Genomic DNA, 12870 nt, shown 5'->3' with positions numbered 1-12870 from the left:
ATTGTGGCTTTTTCACAAATTGTAATAGCCTGCTCTGCACAAAATTTGCGGACCCTAATTCACCATTAATATACTTGTATTGAAAAATCAACGAGTTATACAAATCCTTTTCATTATTTACAGAACTCATCAAAGTTATGTACAAAATTGTGTTTGTGTAACTTTCCCTTGGTGTCCATTTACAAGATTTCAAATCAAATCTTGTAAAAATCCTTTCCAGATGTTTTACCTACAATTCAAGATCACTAACTATTATAATGAACAGGTGAATCTCGAATATCTGGCTAGAGTGGTGTTTAACACTGATGGAATTCTTTATCCTGATAGTCTTGTTGGAACTGATTCACACACCACGATGATAGATGGACTTGGGGTTGCAGGATGGGGAGTTGGTGGTATTGAAGCAGAGGCAACAATGCTTGGTCAAGTTAGTCTCTACTGGTTGCTTATTGTTTTTTCATGTAATGTACTCTTGGGGTTTGGATTTGTAGATTCAAAATGATTAAATGTACATTTTTCTTGCACAGCCTATGAGTATGGTCCTTCCTGGTGTTGTGGGTTTTAAGCTGAATGGAAAATTGCAGACAGGGGTTACAGCAACTGATTTAGTGCTTACAGTGACCCAAATGCTTAGGAAACATGGCGTGGTTGGAAAATTCGTTGAGTTTTACGGTATAACTAAACCACATCCTTCCTAGGGATACCAAAAATGAATTATCCTTCCTGTTTGTGTAATGCTAAAGCATGATATAAGGCGTGATAAGAATGCAGAATGCTAAAGGATGATGTAAGACATGTACCAAAATGCAGGTGAGGGAATGTCTGCATTGTCACTAGCTGATCGTGCCACTATTGCAAATATGTCTCCTGAGTATGGAGCTACAATGGGTTTCTTCCCAGTTGACCATGTTACCTTACAATACCTGAGGTTAACAGGAAGAGATGAAGAAAAGGTGAAAATTTTGCTGATGGGCGTTTCTATGATCTAAATTCTAATATTATATGTGTTTTTGAGTGTACAAATTATGTTAGTTTCTTTCCTGTTTGTGTGTCTGGTCACTCATAGCCTTAGTATTGATTGTGTTTATAGATCAAGATGATCGAGGCTTATTTACGTGCCAACAAACTATTTGTTGATTACAATGAGGTGATTATTGATCTGTTCTTAGAACTCTTTTTAGGTTTCTTCTGTTCACAACTGTTTATCTGAGAAAAGTGATGGACATTTGAGCTATCATCATTGAAACTTTTACAGCCTACAGTAGATAAGAAATACTCATCATACATTGAGCTTGATCTTGCGAGTGTAGAGCCATCCGTTTCTGGACCGAAACGGTAAGTATAAATGTGTTATAATTGACCCCTGGCAGTTGCATATTTGTTTACCAAAATATTGGTATAAACAATCTAGTACAGGCCTCATGATCGAGTCTCACTGAAGGACATGAAGGATGATTGGCACTCTTGCCTAGACAGCAGAGTCGGGTTTAAGGTAAATGTTATAATGTGATAATAGTTTCAGCGTCCAAATATTCATGTAATATATAAGTCACACATTTATCCATTTTATTAATGGATAGTAGATACTCATTTATTCTTCCAATTTCATTATTTATAGCGAATACATTTATGGGCATTTTATTGATTCATACATTCATGTTTATTTTTGCAGGGTTTTGCCATTCCTAAGGACAAACAAGGCTTGGTAGCAGGATTTTCTTTTGATGGGAAGCCTGAGGAATTAAGACATGGAGATGTTGTGATAGCTGCTATCACTAGCTGTACAAATACTTCCAATCCCAGTGTCATGCTGGGAGCTGGACTTGTTGCAAAGAAAGCATTTGAATTGGGTCTAAAGGTATTAATCATTCTTCTCATTTTGCGTTTTATGTATTGTTTATATAATGAAATTTGAAAATTCATACTCATTTGTTCATAATTAAATTGCAGGTGAAACCATGGATCAAGACAAGTCTAGCTCCTGGATCTGGAGTCGTAACAAAATATTTGAACAAGAGGTCTTTTGTCCAATGTTTCTATGATTTCTGGAATTAAGAGATTTCCTAAATTACCATCATTATTCATTTCACATAAGCTGCTTCTTGTTTTCACAGTGGGCTAGACCATTTCTTAAATTTGCAAGGCTTCAGTTTAGTTGGTTATGGCTGCACTACATGCATAGGAAATTCTGGAGAGATACATGAGGCCGTGGCGGAAGCCATAATCGATAAAGGTAAAAATAGTTCTCCTTCATAGGAGGAGCCTGACTTTGCTGCTTTTATTTTTCCTCGGTAACTTTTTATACTTTCTTTTCTCAGCAGAATTTATGCTGCCCCTTTATTCAAAAATGGTTTAGGAAAAAATCTCAGTAAAATTTATATGACCCATTTCTCTATGCATATTTATGACAACTGAACATGTGTGTAGATATCGTTGCTGCGGCTGTCCTTTCTGGAAATCGTAATTTTGAGGGCAGGGTGCACCCATTAACTCGGGCGAATTACTTAGCGTCTCCACCTCTGGTGGTGGCATATGCTCTGGCAGGAACTGTGAGTATGAATGAAATAACGTATGCTTTTTCTGCACCTACTGCTACTCTCAGAATATTCTTATTACAATTTTAATGTTCTATTTTTTTTGACACTACACTAGGTTGATATTGACTTTGAGAAGGAGCCTATTGGTACTGGTGAAGATGGACGAAAGGTTTTCCTTAGCGATATCTGGCCTTCAAGTGAGGAAATTACTGAGGTAAGATACTTTGTTTTAACTGGTTTACAAATTTTTCCTTTAAAGACTGAAGGGCAAATAGTAGTGTGTGATATAAACTTATTGGATGTTGTAGGTAATGGAATCATCTGTCTTGCCCGAAATGTTCAAATCTACCTATGAATCTATCTCTAACGGAAATCCTATGTGGAATGAGTTATCATCCCCTACTGGTGCTCTGTATTTATGGGATGAGAAGTCTACATACGTTCACGATCCACCGTTCTTCAAATCCATGTCTCTTCAACCTCCAGGAGCACATGGAGTGAAGGATGCTTACTGTTTGCTCAACTTTGGTGATAGTATCACAACTGATCATATATCTCCAGCTGGTAACATCCACAAAGACAGCCCTGCTGCAAAGTACTTAATTGAGCATGGAGTAGACCGAAGAGATTTTAATTCCTATGGGAGCCGACGTGGTAATGATGAGATAATGGCACGAGGAACATTTGCTAATATCCGCATTGTCAATAGGTTTTTGAAGGGTGAAGTAGGTCCCAAGACTATTCATGTGCCGTCCGGAGAGAAGCTATATGTCTACGATGCTGCAATGGTAAAAAAAACAGCTTGAGAAAGTTGAATAGAAAATTTATCATCGTTATATTCTTATTCAAGGCCTTGCATTGCAATTACTATGGGGAAATATCTCCGGATGGCACATGATAGTATTGGGACCTACTTCATTAGGGTGAAGTAGGTCCCGAAACTATTCATGTGCCGTTCGGTGAGAAGTTATATCTGTCTACGTTGCTGCAATGGTAAAAAAAACATCTTGAGAAAGTTGAATAGAAAATCATCATCGTTATATTCTTATTCTAAGCCTTGCATTGTCATTACGATGAGGAAAAATCTCCGTACAACACATGAATAGTCTTGGGACCTACTTCACCCTAATGAAGTAGGTCCCAATACTATTCATGTACTGTCTGGAGGGAAGCTATATGTCTATGATGTGCAATGGTAAAGAAAAACAGCTTGAGAAAGTTGAATAGAAAATCATCATCATTATATTCTTATTCTAGGCCTTGCATTGTCATAATTATGGGGAAAATCTCATAAATCGTCTTCTATTTTCCTAAATGCCCTTAGTTTTTGTTATTTGCCCAAAACATCTTTGTCAACCTCAAATAAAAGTAAAGGGAGATGTATAGGCCATAAATTTTCCATTGACTTCTTTTTCCTCTACTTTTGAAAGCCTCTGCTAACAAAGTTGTCTTCTATTTCCAGAAATACAAAGCTGAAGGTGCTGATACCATCATATTAGCAGGAGCAGAATATGGTAGTGGAAGCTCAAGGGATTGGGCTGCAAAGGGTCCTTACCTTCAGGTATATATGTATATTATATATATTTGATGTAAATAGGAGACATGTAGTAATGAAACTAAATATGCATGCATATTTATTTAATTTTTCGATCTTCTAATTGGTGTGCACATATGGGGTAGGGAGTTAAAGCTGTGATTGCAAAGAGTTTTGAGCGTATACATCGCAGTAACTTGGTGGGAATGGGAATTATTCCCCTATGTTTCAAACCTGGTCAGGATGCTGAATCCCTTGGCCTGACAGGCTATGAGAGATACACAATAGATCTTCCCTCAGATATCAAGTTAATTACTCCTGGACAGGATATCGAAGTGGTTACCGACAATGGAAAGAGTTTTACATGCACCCTTCGATTTGACACACAGGTAAATTTTGGGAACCTAACTCGATATATTCAATGATGTGTTCTTGCTTGAGATATTTAATGATTTGTTCTTGCTTGATATATTCAATGATTTGTTCTTGCCTTTTGTTAGTGAAAATGAGTGCTGAAATATTGACTTCTGGTTTTGGTTCAATGCTTTTTTATATGAATTGGTGATATCTCTCGGTGTGCTTGATATTGAATAATTAATTTCTTGTTTTGGATGTTGCTTTTGGTATGAACTCAAAAGAGCATTATTTAGTGATTCGGTCTCGTCTTTGCTACTCAAAATTGGCTCAAATATATGTGAAGTTTTGGTATAGAAAATTGATTGAAGTATTGACTTATGATTTAGTCGTACCTTCATGGTGTCAAACGAAAATCGATTAGATTTTTGGTATTGAACAATTTTCTGAAATATTTTCTTGCATTTGAACAGGTGGAGTTAACATACTTTGACCATGGTGGAATACTCCAGTATGTGCTCAGGCAGCTCATTTAATCTTTACAAGTGACCTATTAAAGAACATAATATCTAGAGGATATGATTTTGTTCTTTATATGAAGAGGGAATGTAACTAGTTTGTAAATAATGTGTCGGTTATGGTCCACATATTTTTTAAGGTTTTTGAGTGTGCTATGGTGTCTTTATTGTGTGTATCTAAATGTTTTCACATGTGTTAGTCTTAGTCTCTTAACTAACTATTTAAGGAAAATATAAGGAATTATAGAGCAAAGAAGAGAGAGTTGGTGACAAATCACCTAACCACCCATTAGTAACAGTGCGAGACATTTGGATCTTTTGATGTCCCATACCATTGAGTGTTGATGTTGGTCGTACATTGGGTTTTGCAAGGATGGTACATGCTTAGCTAGCAAGAGCCATAGTGACATGGTACACTATACACTGTACACTGATAGTCTTAACATAACTTAAGCCTCCTTATATAAGTAAAAGCACTAGACCTTGGTGTGTTCACACAATTGACTACTTCATGTGAAATACTCAAGTGATAACATGCTTAATAGTTATCTGACATTGTAGAATTGTAGTTCAATTCATACTCTTGTTCCTTTCGAAAATAAATCATACGTACTCATCATAAGTTTATTGAAACTTGTTTCATCATTAAATTACAGAAAAACAACTTTGACTAAAATACATAACATGAAATCCAAGGCTCCATTGTTTAAAGTGTTTTTTTGGGTTCATTTTCGTTCTTTGCATTTTAATTCGTATTTGGTATGGTTGTATTGTGTTTTTATGGTTGCATTCTCTTCCTTTCAATTAGTAATTATTGTTTAATACCCACAACATTGACTATAACTATTTCATACATAAACATGAATTCCACGGCTCCATCTGTTAACATGGTCATGTTTGGTTCATTTTCATTGACTATAACTATTTTGCACTTAAACATGAATTCCAAAGCCCCATCCTTTATAATGTTTGGTTCATTTTTATTCTTTGCATTTTAATTTGTCTTATGGTTGTATTTTTTGGTGGTATTTTTATCGTTTCTTTCTCTTCCTTTCAATTAGTCATTATTGTTTAATCCCAAAAACATTGATGATAACTATTTCATACATAAACATGAATTCCAAGGCTCCATCCTTTATGGAGCAATGTTTGGTTCATTTTTAATCTTTGCATGTTAATTTGTCTTTGGTATGGTTGTATTTTGTATGGTTTCTTTCTCTTCCTTTCAATTAATCATTATTGTTTAATGCCCACATCCAATGTAGCTTATCTAAGCCTAAACCTAAAATAAGCAATTATGAGTTTTGGAAAGTGTTCTAAAGTAGAGAATAATAAAAGACTAGGTGCTGAATAAGATTGAATTATGAACATGGGAGATAAGGGAATGTTGTGACATAGAGCTTGGATTGGCAACACGCTAAGTTACAAGACTTTGGAGAATACAAGAGTGAGGTTTCACTCTTGCACATCATCTGGTGAAGGGTCTGAAAATAGTTTTTTGGAAGGACACATTCTATAAATAGGAATGTGGACCCTATAGTTGATGTTTGCTCAGTGCCACAATGTTAAGGGAGTTGGTGACCTGATGATTGGTGAGCCGTCGACCGGAGCCCGGTCACGTTGCTTTGAATAGTTTGGAAGAGGAACATAGCAAAAGAGCGAGATTCTTTTTAGTCATATGGTGATGGGCACATAACATTCGGTAGTCAACACACCTTACAAGTAGTATAAATGTAAAACCCAACACATGATATTTAGCAAGGGACCAAAATTTAGTTTTTGAGGGTTAAATAACGATTCCATGTTGCCCTTGGCTATAACCCCAAGTTACATATTTTTAACAAGAGTGTAATCGCCATTATATACCGATGAATGTTAAATTGAATGTTGTATCTCATCTCTATCGTAATTAAAGTGATTGCTTTAGTATTTGTCTTGTTGAAGTGTTGTCAATCATACATATGCTCTGCGAGTGTAAGTTTGTTGATTTAGTTAAACTTTAATTCCCTTATAGAGAGGGAATGACGAGCGAAATTAACATGTAAGTCAAGGGCAAGATGTTCATCCAAGGTATCCCAATAAATTCAACTCAAGTTGGAAGAAAGGAATGTTGGAGGGGAAGAAGGCATGGGCAGCTCTCCAACTCTTTTGAGAAATTCAATCAAATTGGTGATAACTAGCATGTTCATGTGGCTGCCTTGGCAAACCATCTAGTGCATCGTCCATTTAGTCAAGAGACAAATGTTAGTTGTACCTTTATGTATATCCATAATTTTTTACATCCATTGATCTTTTATCACTCTTTACTCACTTGTAACTGTTCATCCTCATTTTGATTGTCCTCTTCATGCTCATCCTAGATATATTTTCCACAAATTGAGTTTGGACTCCAATTAGCAATCAAATATTGACCATCACTAGACTCTTAGCTTGTCTCAATGATTTGCCATTGTTGCCGCATGTTTTTATTTTGTGATGTTTCATGAACATCTATTCTCTTCACTCTTCACCCTCTTGATCAATCCACTTTTTCTTTGCCCTTTCCTCAATCAGTTATGTCATTAAGGGTGTCTTCATTGGTGAGTATGTCTCATTGATGGCATTGTGCCAATGACAATGGTGGTGTCAATGGTGGCGTAACAACAATTATATAGCCCTTTTATAGAAGTATCCTTATGGACACAATGGCCCAATGACAAGTGCAACTCGATGGCAACATTGACAATATGGAGGCATATATGAGGTTGGGCATGATTGTTTTTGGTAAGTCATTATTATCTTAATGTGAGAAGACAACATTCATGATATAAGAGGTAACAATGAGGTAATATCTAATATATAATTGTCGTAAGGTTGGTGAGCAAAAAAACCTCACTATCTTTCATACAATTGTCGGGTTGTAACAATATCTATCATGGTGTCCATCTAAGTATATGGGAACTCATTTTGAAGAATTTGCCCCACCATCATTTTTGAGCCGAAATGGATGTAGCACAATTGGTAAGGTTGCCCAATGGAGACCATGAGGTGATGAGTTTAAGAGATATCAACAGAGTAATAACAAGGTGAGAAATTTAGGTTTCAAACCCCCCAAGATGTAGTGCTAGTAGTGTCACGAGGTAATTATGAAAGAGAGAGAGAGAGGGGGGGGGTTTCAAAACATCAACCTTTTATAAGCTTTTCACATATAACCATTAGTGACATCATGATAAGGTTAAACATAATAAGATAAAAACAGTAAAAGATACACATCTATTAAAAATTTCCTACTTCAAAGAATGGGACATTTTACTTTTAAAACTATGTTTTGTACTTTTTCAAGTACCTAGGAAACTAACAACATCCTAACAACAAAACACTTGCAACTTTGTGTGCACCAAGATCAAATAGGTAAGGATCCAAAATATACATATATGCCAATGTAACATCATTAAAAAGTGTGGCCACCCCACCCTTATATCAATATGCAAGAGAAAGTCTTACACAATAAACATTCCACCAACTTGTAAGATCTCCAAGTAGAAACAAGCTTTTGGATCACAAGGTGTTGCCAACGCCCCAAGAAAAACAAATTCCAAACTTAGATATAGTTTCATTGTGCAGCGTGATGCACCCATTTAGAAATCCTTGAGAAATCCTTGAGAAATCCTTGAGAAATCCTTTCAAAGAGTTAGTGGACAGAGAACTAAACAAAGTCTTTTGAATTAATCCAAGAGTGCTTCACGAAAGCAGCCATTGTAAGGTCACCAAATTGGGATACTCGACTTTCATCATTGGGATACATATTGATGTGTCTACATTCACGCTACTAAGACGGTCTTAATGCAAAGAGTTCTAATAAAATTCTTTGTAACATCCTCACAAACACAATAGAGCCATCTAGTAATATTGAAGCTAAATACTACACGTGACATTATGGACTTTCTACACATCCCATAAGATAGCTAGGCATTGCATACCATTTCGCTTGGTTTACAAACAAGAAGTGGTTAGGTTGGTTGGGTTCTTGGTCCTAATTTAGGAGTTTTATTCAAGTGCAACAAAAGGTAATTTTCTCTCTTGCCCCAAACTCATAAAACTTGAAAGTTTGATTGAGATATGCCTCGTTGCTTTTGAAGCACTCTTTTACAAAGAAAGTGCATAGATATTCATGCCATCACAATCTCCTATTGACACTTTGGCCTCTAGTTTACAAGATTTTTGAGTAAGTTGAGACAGGGATAGAGGTGTTTAGTTTGTGAGGATTTTATATGCATATGATATTGTTCTTATAGCACTTATAAAATGCTTACAAACACACTTGGATGAACTACATAATGGACCTCAGGATACAACAAGCACTATGTACGTTCCAAAACTTATTGAGAGATTTGATGTGTTAGGTCATTGCACAATAAATGACAAGATTTGAGGATTCTACAAACTGCTCTTCTGAGTCGTGGGATTCTACAATCATTGTGACGTCAATCTTGCTCACACAATTGTCAAATTTGCATGTTCAAATCAATCAGTTTAACATTGGAACTTCAAAACCACTAAAATCATATTCTGTGGGCATATATATTGCTCCCATTAATAATGACTACTATCAAATCCGCATGTTCAAATATCAATCCGTTTTACACTAATACTTGTATTAAAACCACCCAAATTTGTTTGAAATAAATCTCTTAACATAATGGGATAACTCTGATGCAAACACCACTACATATCATAAACTAATAGCGCATAAAGGAATTTCACAATCAGAACATGCAGTGGACAAATCTGTCACAAAACGGTTATAACAAGAGTTAAATTTGTATGTTCGCCAACCTATTTGTTTCGAAATGATTTGATATTGCTTTTTTCACAAAATGAATACGCTGACATAATTCCATTTTTGTCACCCACAAATCATCACTAGAATTCTCGGATCAGGGTATTAGTTGCAAAAATAATCATTGCATAGATGTAGATGCCAACAACACATTTAACTATGCAGACTATAGAACTGCAGCTAGAACTGCAGCCAGGTAGTTTTGGAAACGAATCTTCAAACAAGAAATTATATATATAGCAGCACTTCATTTCTATGTATCAAAGCAGGTTTCAATAAACCATATATATATATACTCAGAGATTCAAATACCCGCATATTCCAATTTACAATATGAAACACATTTTCCCATATTCCATCTCATCATATTTTACAACAGCACATGCAGTTCCTCAGAAGTATAGATGTGGAGTTAAAAAGAGAAGTTATAAATTTGAGAAAATCTAAAATGGAAAGTGATGAAAGTTTTAACATTTTATACTCTCAAAATTCTTTTACATATTTTGACAAATGGGCCATTTGTTTTATAAGTACCAATTGTATTTTCTGAAGACTGTTAAGCAGTGAGTAAAAATATCAGGAGAAACGCATCTACTACCGAACACATACTTACGAAATACAAAATACGATCAGGATGCACTAGAAATTTGGTTTCAGATACATTAATAACCAAAAACTTAACCTATTTGGAGAAAAACTTGTATAATTCGCAATTAAATAGTCATTTGTACACACCTTATAGAAGTTAACAATTCTGCCAACACCTAGAAGAGTCTCTATCAAATTTCATATTACCGCATTCCAAGAGAAAGGCAAGACTAGACTAGCAATAGCCAGCCTCCAAAGCCAATAACTAGAAAGGATAACTACTTAAAAAGCTGCAAGAGGACACTTAGGAGTAAAATAGATAGGTAGTGGAGATATGCGAACATCACACCAAAGAAGATATAATACTTTGATGACTTATGCAGTGGCACTCTGAGGTTTCACATGTTCCAAAATTTCAGCTTCAGTTTGTGTTGGCAATGTTGCTGTCCGTTCACGAGCCAATGTCGAGGCAACCAGGTTATATATTTTTGACCCAAAGGTAGCGGGATCTTCAGGCTGAAACACACATCAGACCTCTCTATATACATGTGAACAGCATATACCTCATACACATCATATATACATGCAGTCATATTCTATATGTATTTATATTTTAGTGTATATATTATACGTTTTCTCTTATTGTATCCTATTCTACTCTCCATAGTTTACAAACAGAGATGTAATGAAAAACTTACAACAAAACCGCTAGACATCAGAGCTGTCTCATATAGGAGTTCAATTGTTTCCTTGCTTCCAGGTCGGCCAGTTTTCCGTGCATCCTGGAAGAACAATTCCTCTACAGCTTAAGATTCTATTATGAACATCAAGAAAATGTTCCTAATATATATATATACATTTGAAGCAAACTAAGTGCAAAATAAATTATTTAATGCGCACATCGAGGTCTAAAATGACTGGATGATTTGGATTGATTTCTAGCACTCTAGTAGAGTACATAAATTCTTTTAATCCTGGTGTATCTCCAAGACTCTGAGCCCTCATAATCCTGCATTGACATGCCCAGTTAGATTAGTGATCTTATGCCTCCATTAGATTTCTGTGCTAGAGGCCTAAAGTAAGTTTAAATGCAAGCACCTTTCCATGTTAGCAGACCAACCATCCTTGCCAGATACAAGGACACATGGAGACGAGCTCAGCCGTTTTGATACTTGCACCTTGGAGATTTTGTCTCCCATTTTTTTCTTCATCCAATTGCAAAGTAAACTGAATTCAGTTGCTAATTGCTTTTGCTTTTCATCATCACCTGACATACAACAATAGTTTGCATTCAATGTGTAGGAATGTAGGACAGGAAACACTTTACAGGTTGATCTAGGTTACCTAAATTAAAGGTTTCCTTGCTCACGTCAACGAACTTCTTTCCTTCATAGTACTTGAGATGTTGGGCAGTCACCTCGTCCAAGGTTTCAGTCATGAATAGAACTTCAAGATCCTTATTGTACAGTTGCTCTAGGAATGGTGCATTTCTTGCACTCTTAACCGACTCCGATGAGAAATAATAAATCGCTTTCTGGCCTGGTTTCATATTTGCCACATATTCTCTCAAGCTTATCATCTCTTCTTGGTGTTTTGATGAATAGAAGCGGAGTAAGTTGGCAAGACGTTTTTGATTGGGACCCTCTTCTTGGGAGATACCAAACTTAAGATACTTTCCGAAGTTTCTATAGAACTTCTTGTAATCCTGAAGTCAAGGAGGAGTCACCCGTTTTAATGATTCACAGCAAAAAATAAAATAGAATTCATAGGCTTATAATAGACTACCTCTGAATTCTCTCGGTTCGCAATAGATTCAAATAAATCAAGGCATTTCTTGCCGAGCCTCTTTTTCATTAGCCTCACCTATGTCATAAATGAAAAAATCATGAGACAAATTCCATAAAGACAGAACCAGACATTGAAAATCTATTGACCAATCAGTCACATACAATGCGGCTCTCTTGGAGGAGCTCTCGTGATACATTGAGCGGAAGATCATTGGAATCCACAACACCCTTCATGAAGCTAAGGTAGAGTGGAAACTGCACACAATTACAATACTCAATCAGCATGCCCTCTTTTGAGTTTTTATTTATTGCTGGTACATTTCAAAACTACTTACCAGCTCACCATTGAAATCATCTGAAATGAAAACTCTTTTCACATAAAGTTTGATGTTTTTCATCTTTCCTGCTTCTTCTGATGCAAAAGGAGCCATGCCTGGTACATAAATTAAACTTTTGAACTCCACCTCACCCTACAAGAGACACATTTGCATGGGCAACTTTAACTAATGCTTATCTTTTAGAATTTTTCTGGTACACCAGCATGGAGTTCATCGACACTATATAAGGTTAAGATATGTACTTCTGTATTGAAGTGTGTGTAAGCCATGGGCTCAAGATGCTCATTGTAAGTCTTCTTGTAAAATGCATGGTATTCCTCCTTGGTCACTTCCCTTGGACTACGCAACTGATGAAAGTAAAGAAAAAATTAGAATCTAAGGTATATAATAAGCAT

At 35.9% G+C, this 12870-nt stretch overlaps 2 protein-coding genes across 2 annotated transcripts; one reads left to right on the top strand and one right to left on the bottom strand.

The window, feature by feature from the left end:
* Positions 1 to 239: 239 nt before the first annotated feature.
* On the top strand, positions 240 to 5087 carry LOC147847458 (putative aconitate hydratase, cytoplasmic). The gene is made up of 15 exons (XM_087339170.1): positions 240 to 427; positions 528 to 672; positions 811 to 953; positions 1091 to 1147; positions 1256 to 1335; positions 1417 to 1492; positions 1673 to 1858; positions 1951 to 2018; positions 2115 to 2233; positions 2428 to 2549; positions 2653 to 2751; positions 2846 to 3325; positions 4000 to 4098; positions 4218 to 4460; positions 4899 to 5087. The coding sequence occupies exons 1-15, from the start codon at positions 356 to 358 to the stop codon at positions 4959 to 4961; spliced, it is 2052 nt and encodes a 683-aa protein (XP_087195296.1). The 5' UTR covers positions 240 to 355; the 3' UTR covers positions 4962 to 5087.
* A 5312-nt stretch (positions 5088 to 10399) lies between these two features.
* On the bottom strand, positions 10400 to 12842 carry LOC147847457 (heat shock protein 90-5, chloroplastic-like). Its single transcript, XM_087339171.1, has 9 exons — positions 12718 to 12842; positions 12473 to 12607; positions 12300 to 12392; positions 12136 to 12213; positions 11695 to 12055; positions 11449 to 11617; positions 11251 to 11359; positions 11049 to 11132; positions 10400 to 10866 (listed from the first exon to the last, which is right to left on the bottom strand). The coding sequence occupies exons 1-9, from the start codon at positions 12742 to 12744 to the stop codon at positions 10726 to 10728; spliced, it is 1197 nt and encodes a 398-aa protein (XP_087195297.1). The 5' UTR covers positions 12745 to 12842; the 3' UTR covers positions 10400 to 10725.
* Between the last annotated feature and the right edge of the window lie 28 nt (positions 12843 to 12870).

This window comes from Azolla caroliniana, unplaced genomic scaffold (genome assembly GCF_043228905.1).
Source record: "Azolla caroliniana isolate FFs.n. ecotype wild unplaced genomic scaffold, voAzoCaro1.0.p SCAF_995, whole genome shotgun sequence".
Classification (NCBI taxonomy): Eukaryota; Viridiplantae; Streptophyta; class Polypodiopsida; order Salviniales; family Salviniaceae; genus Azolla; species Azolla caroliniana.
This window is presented reverse-complemented; position numbering and strand designations above follow the sequence as displayed.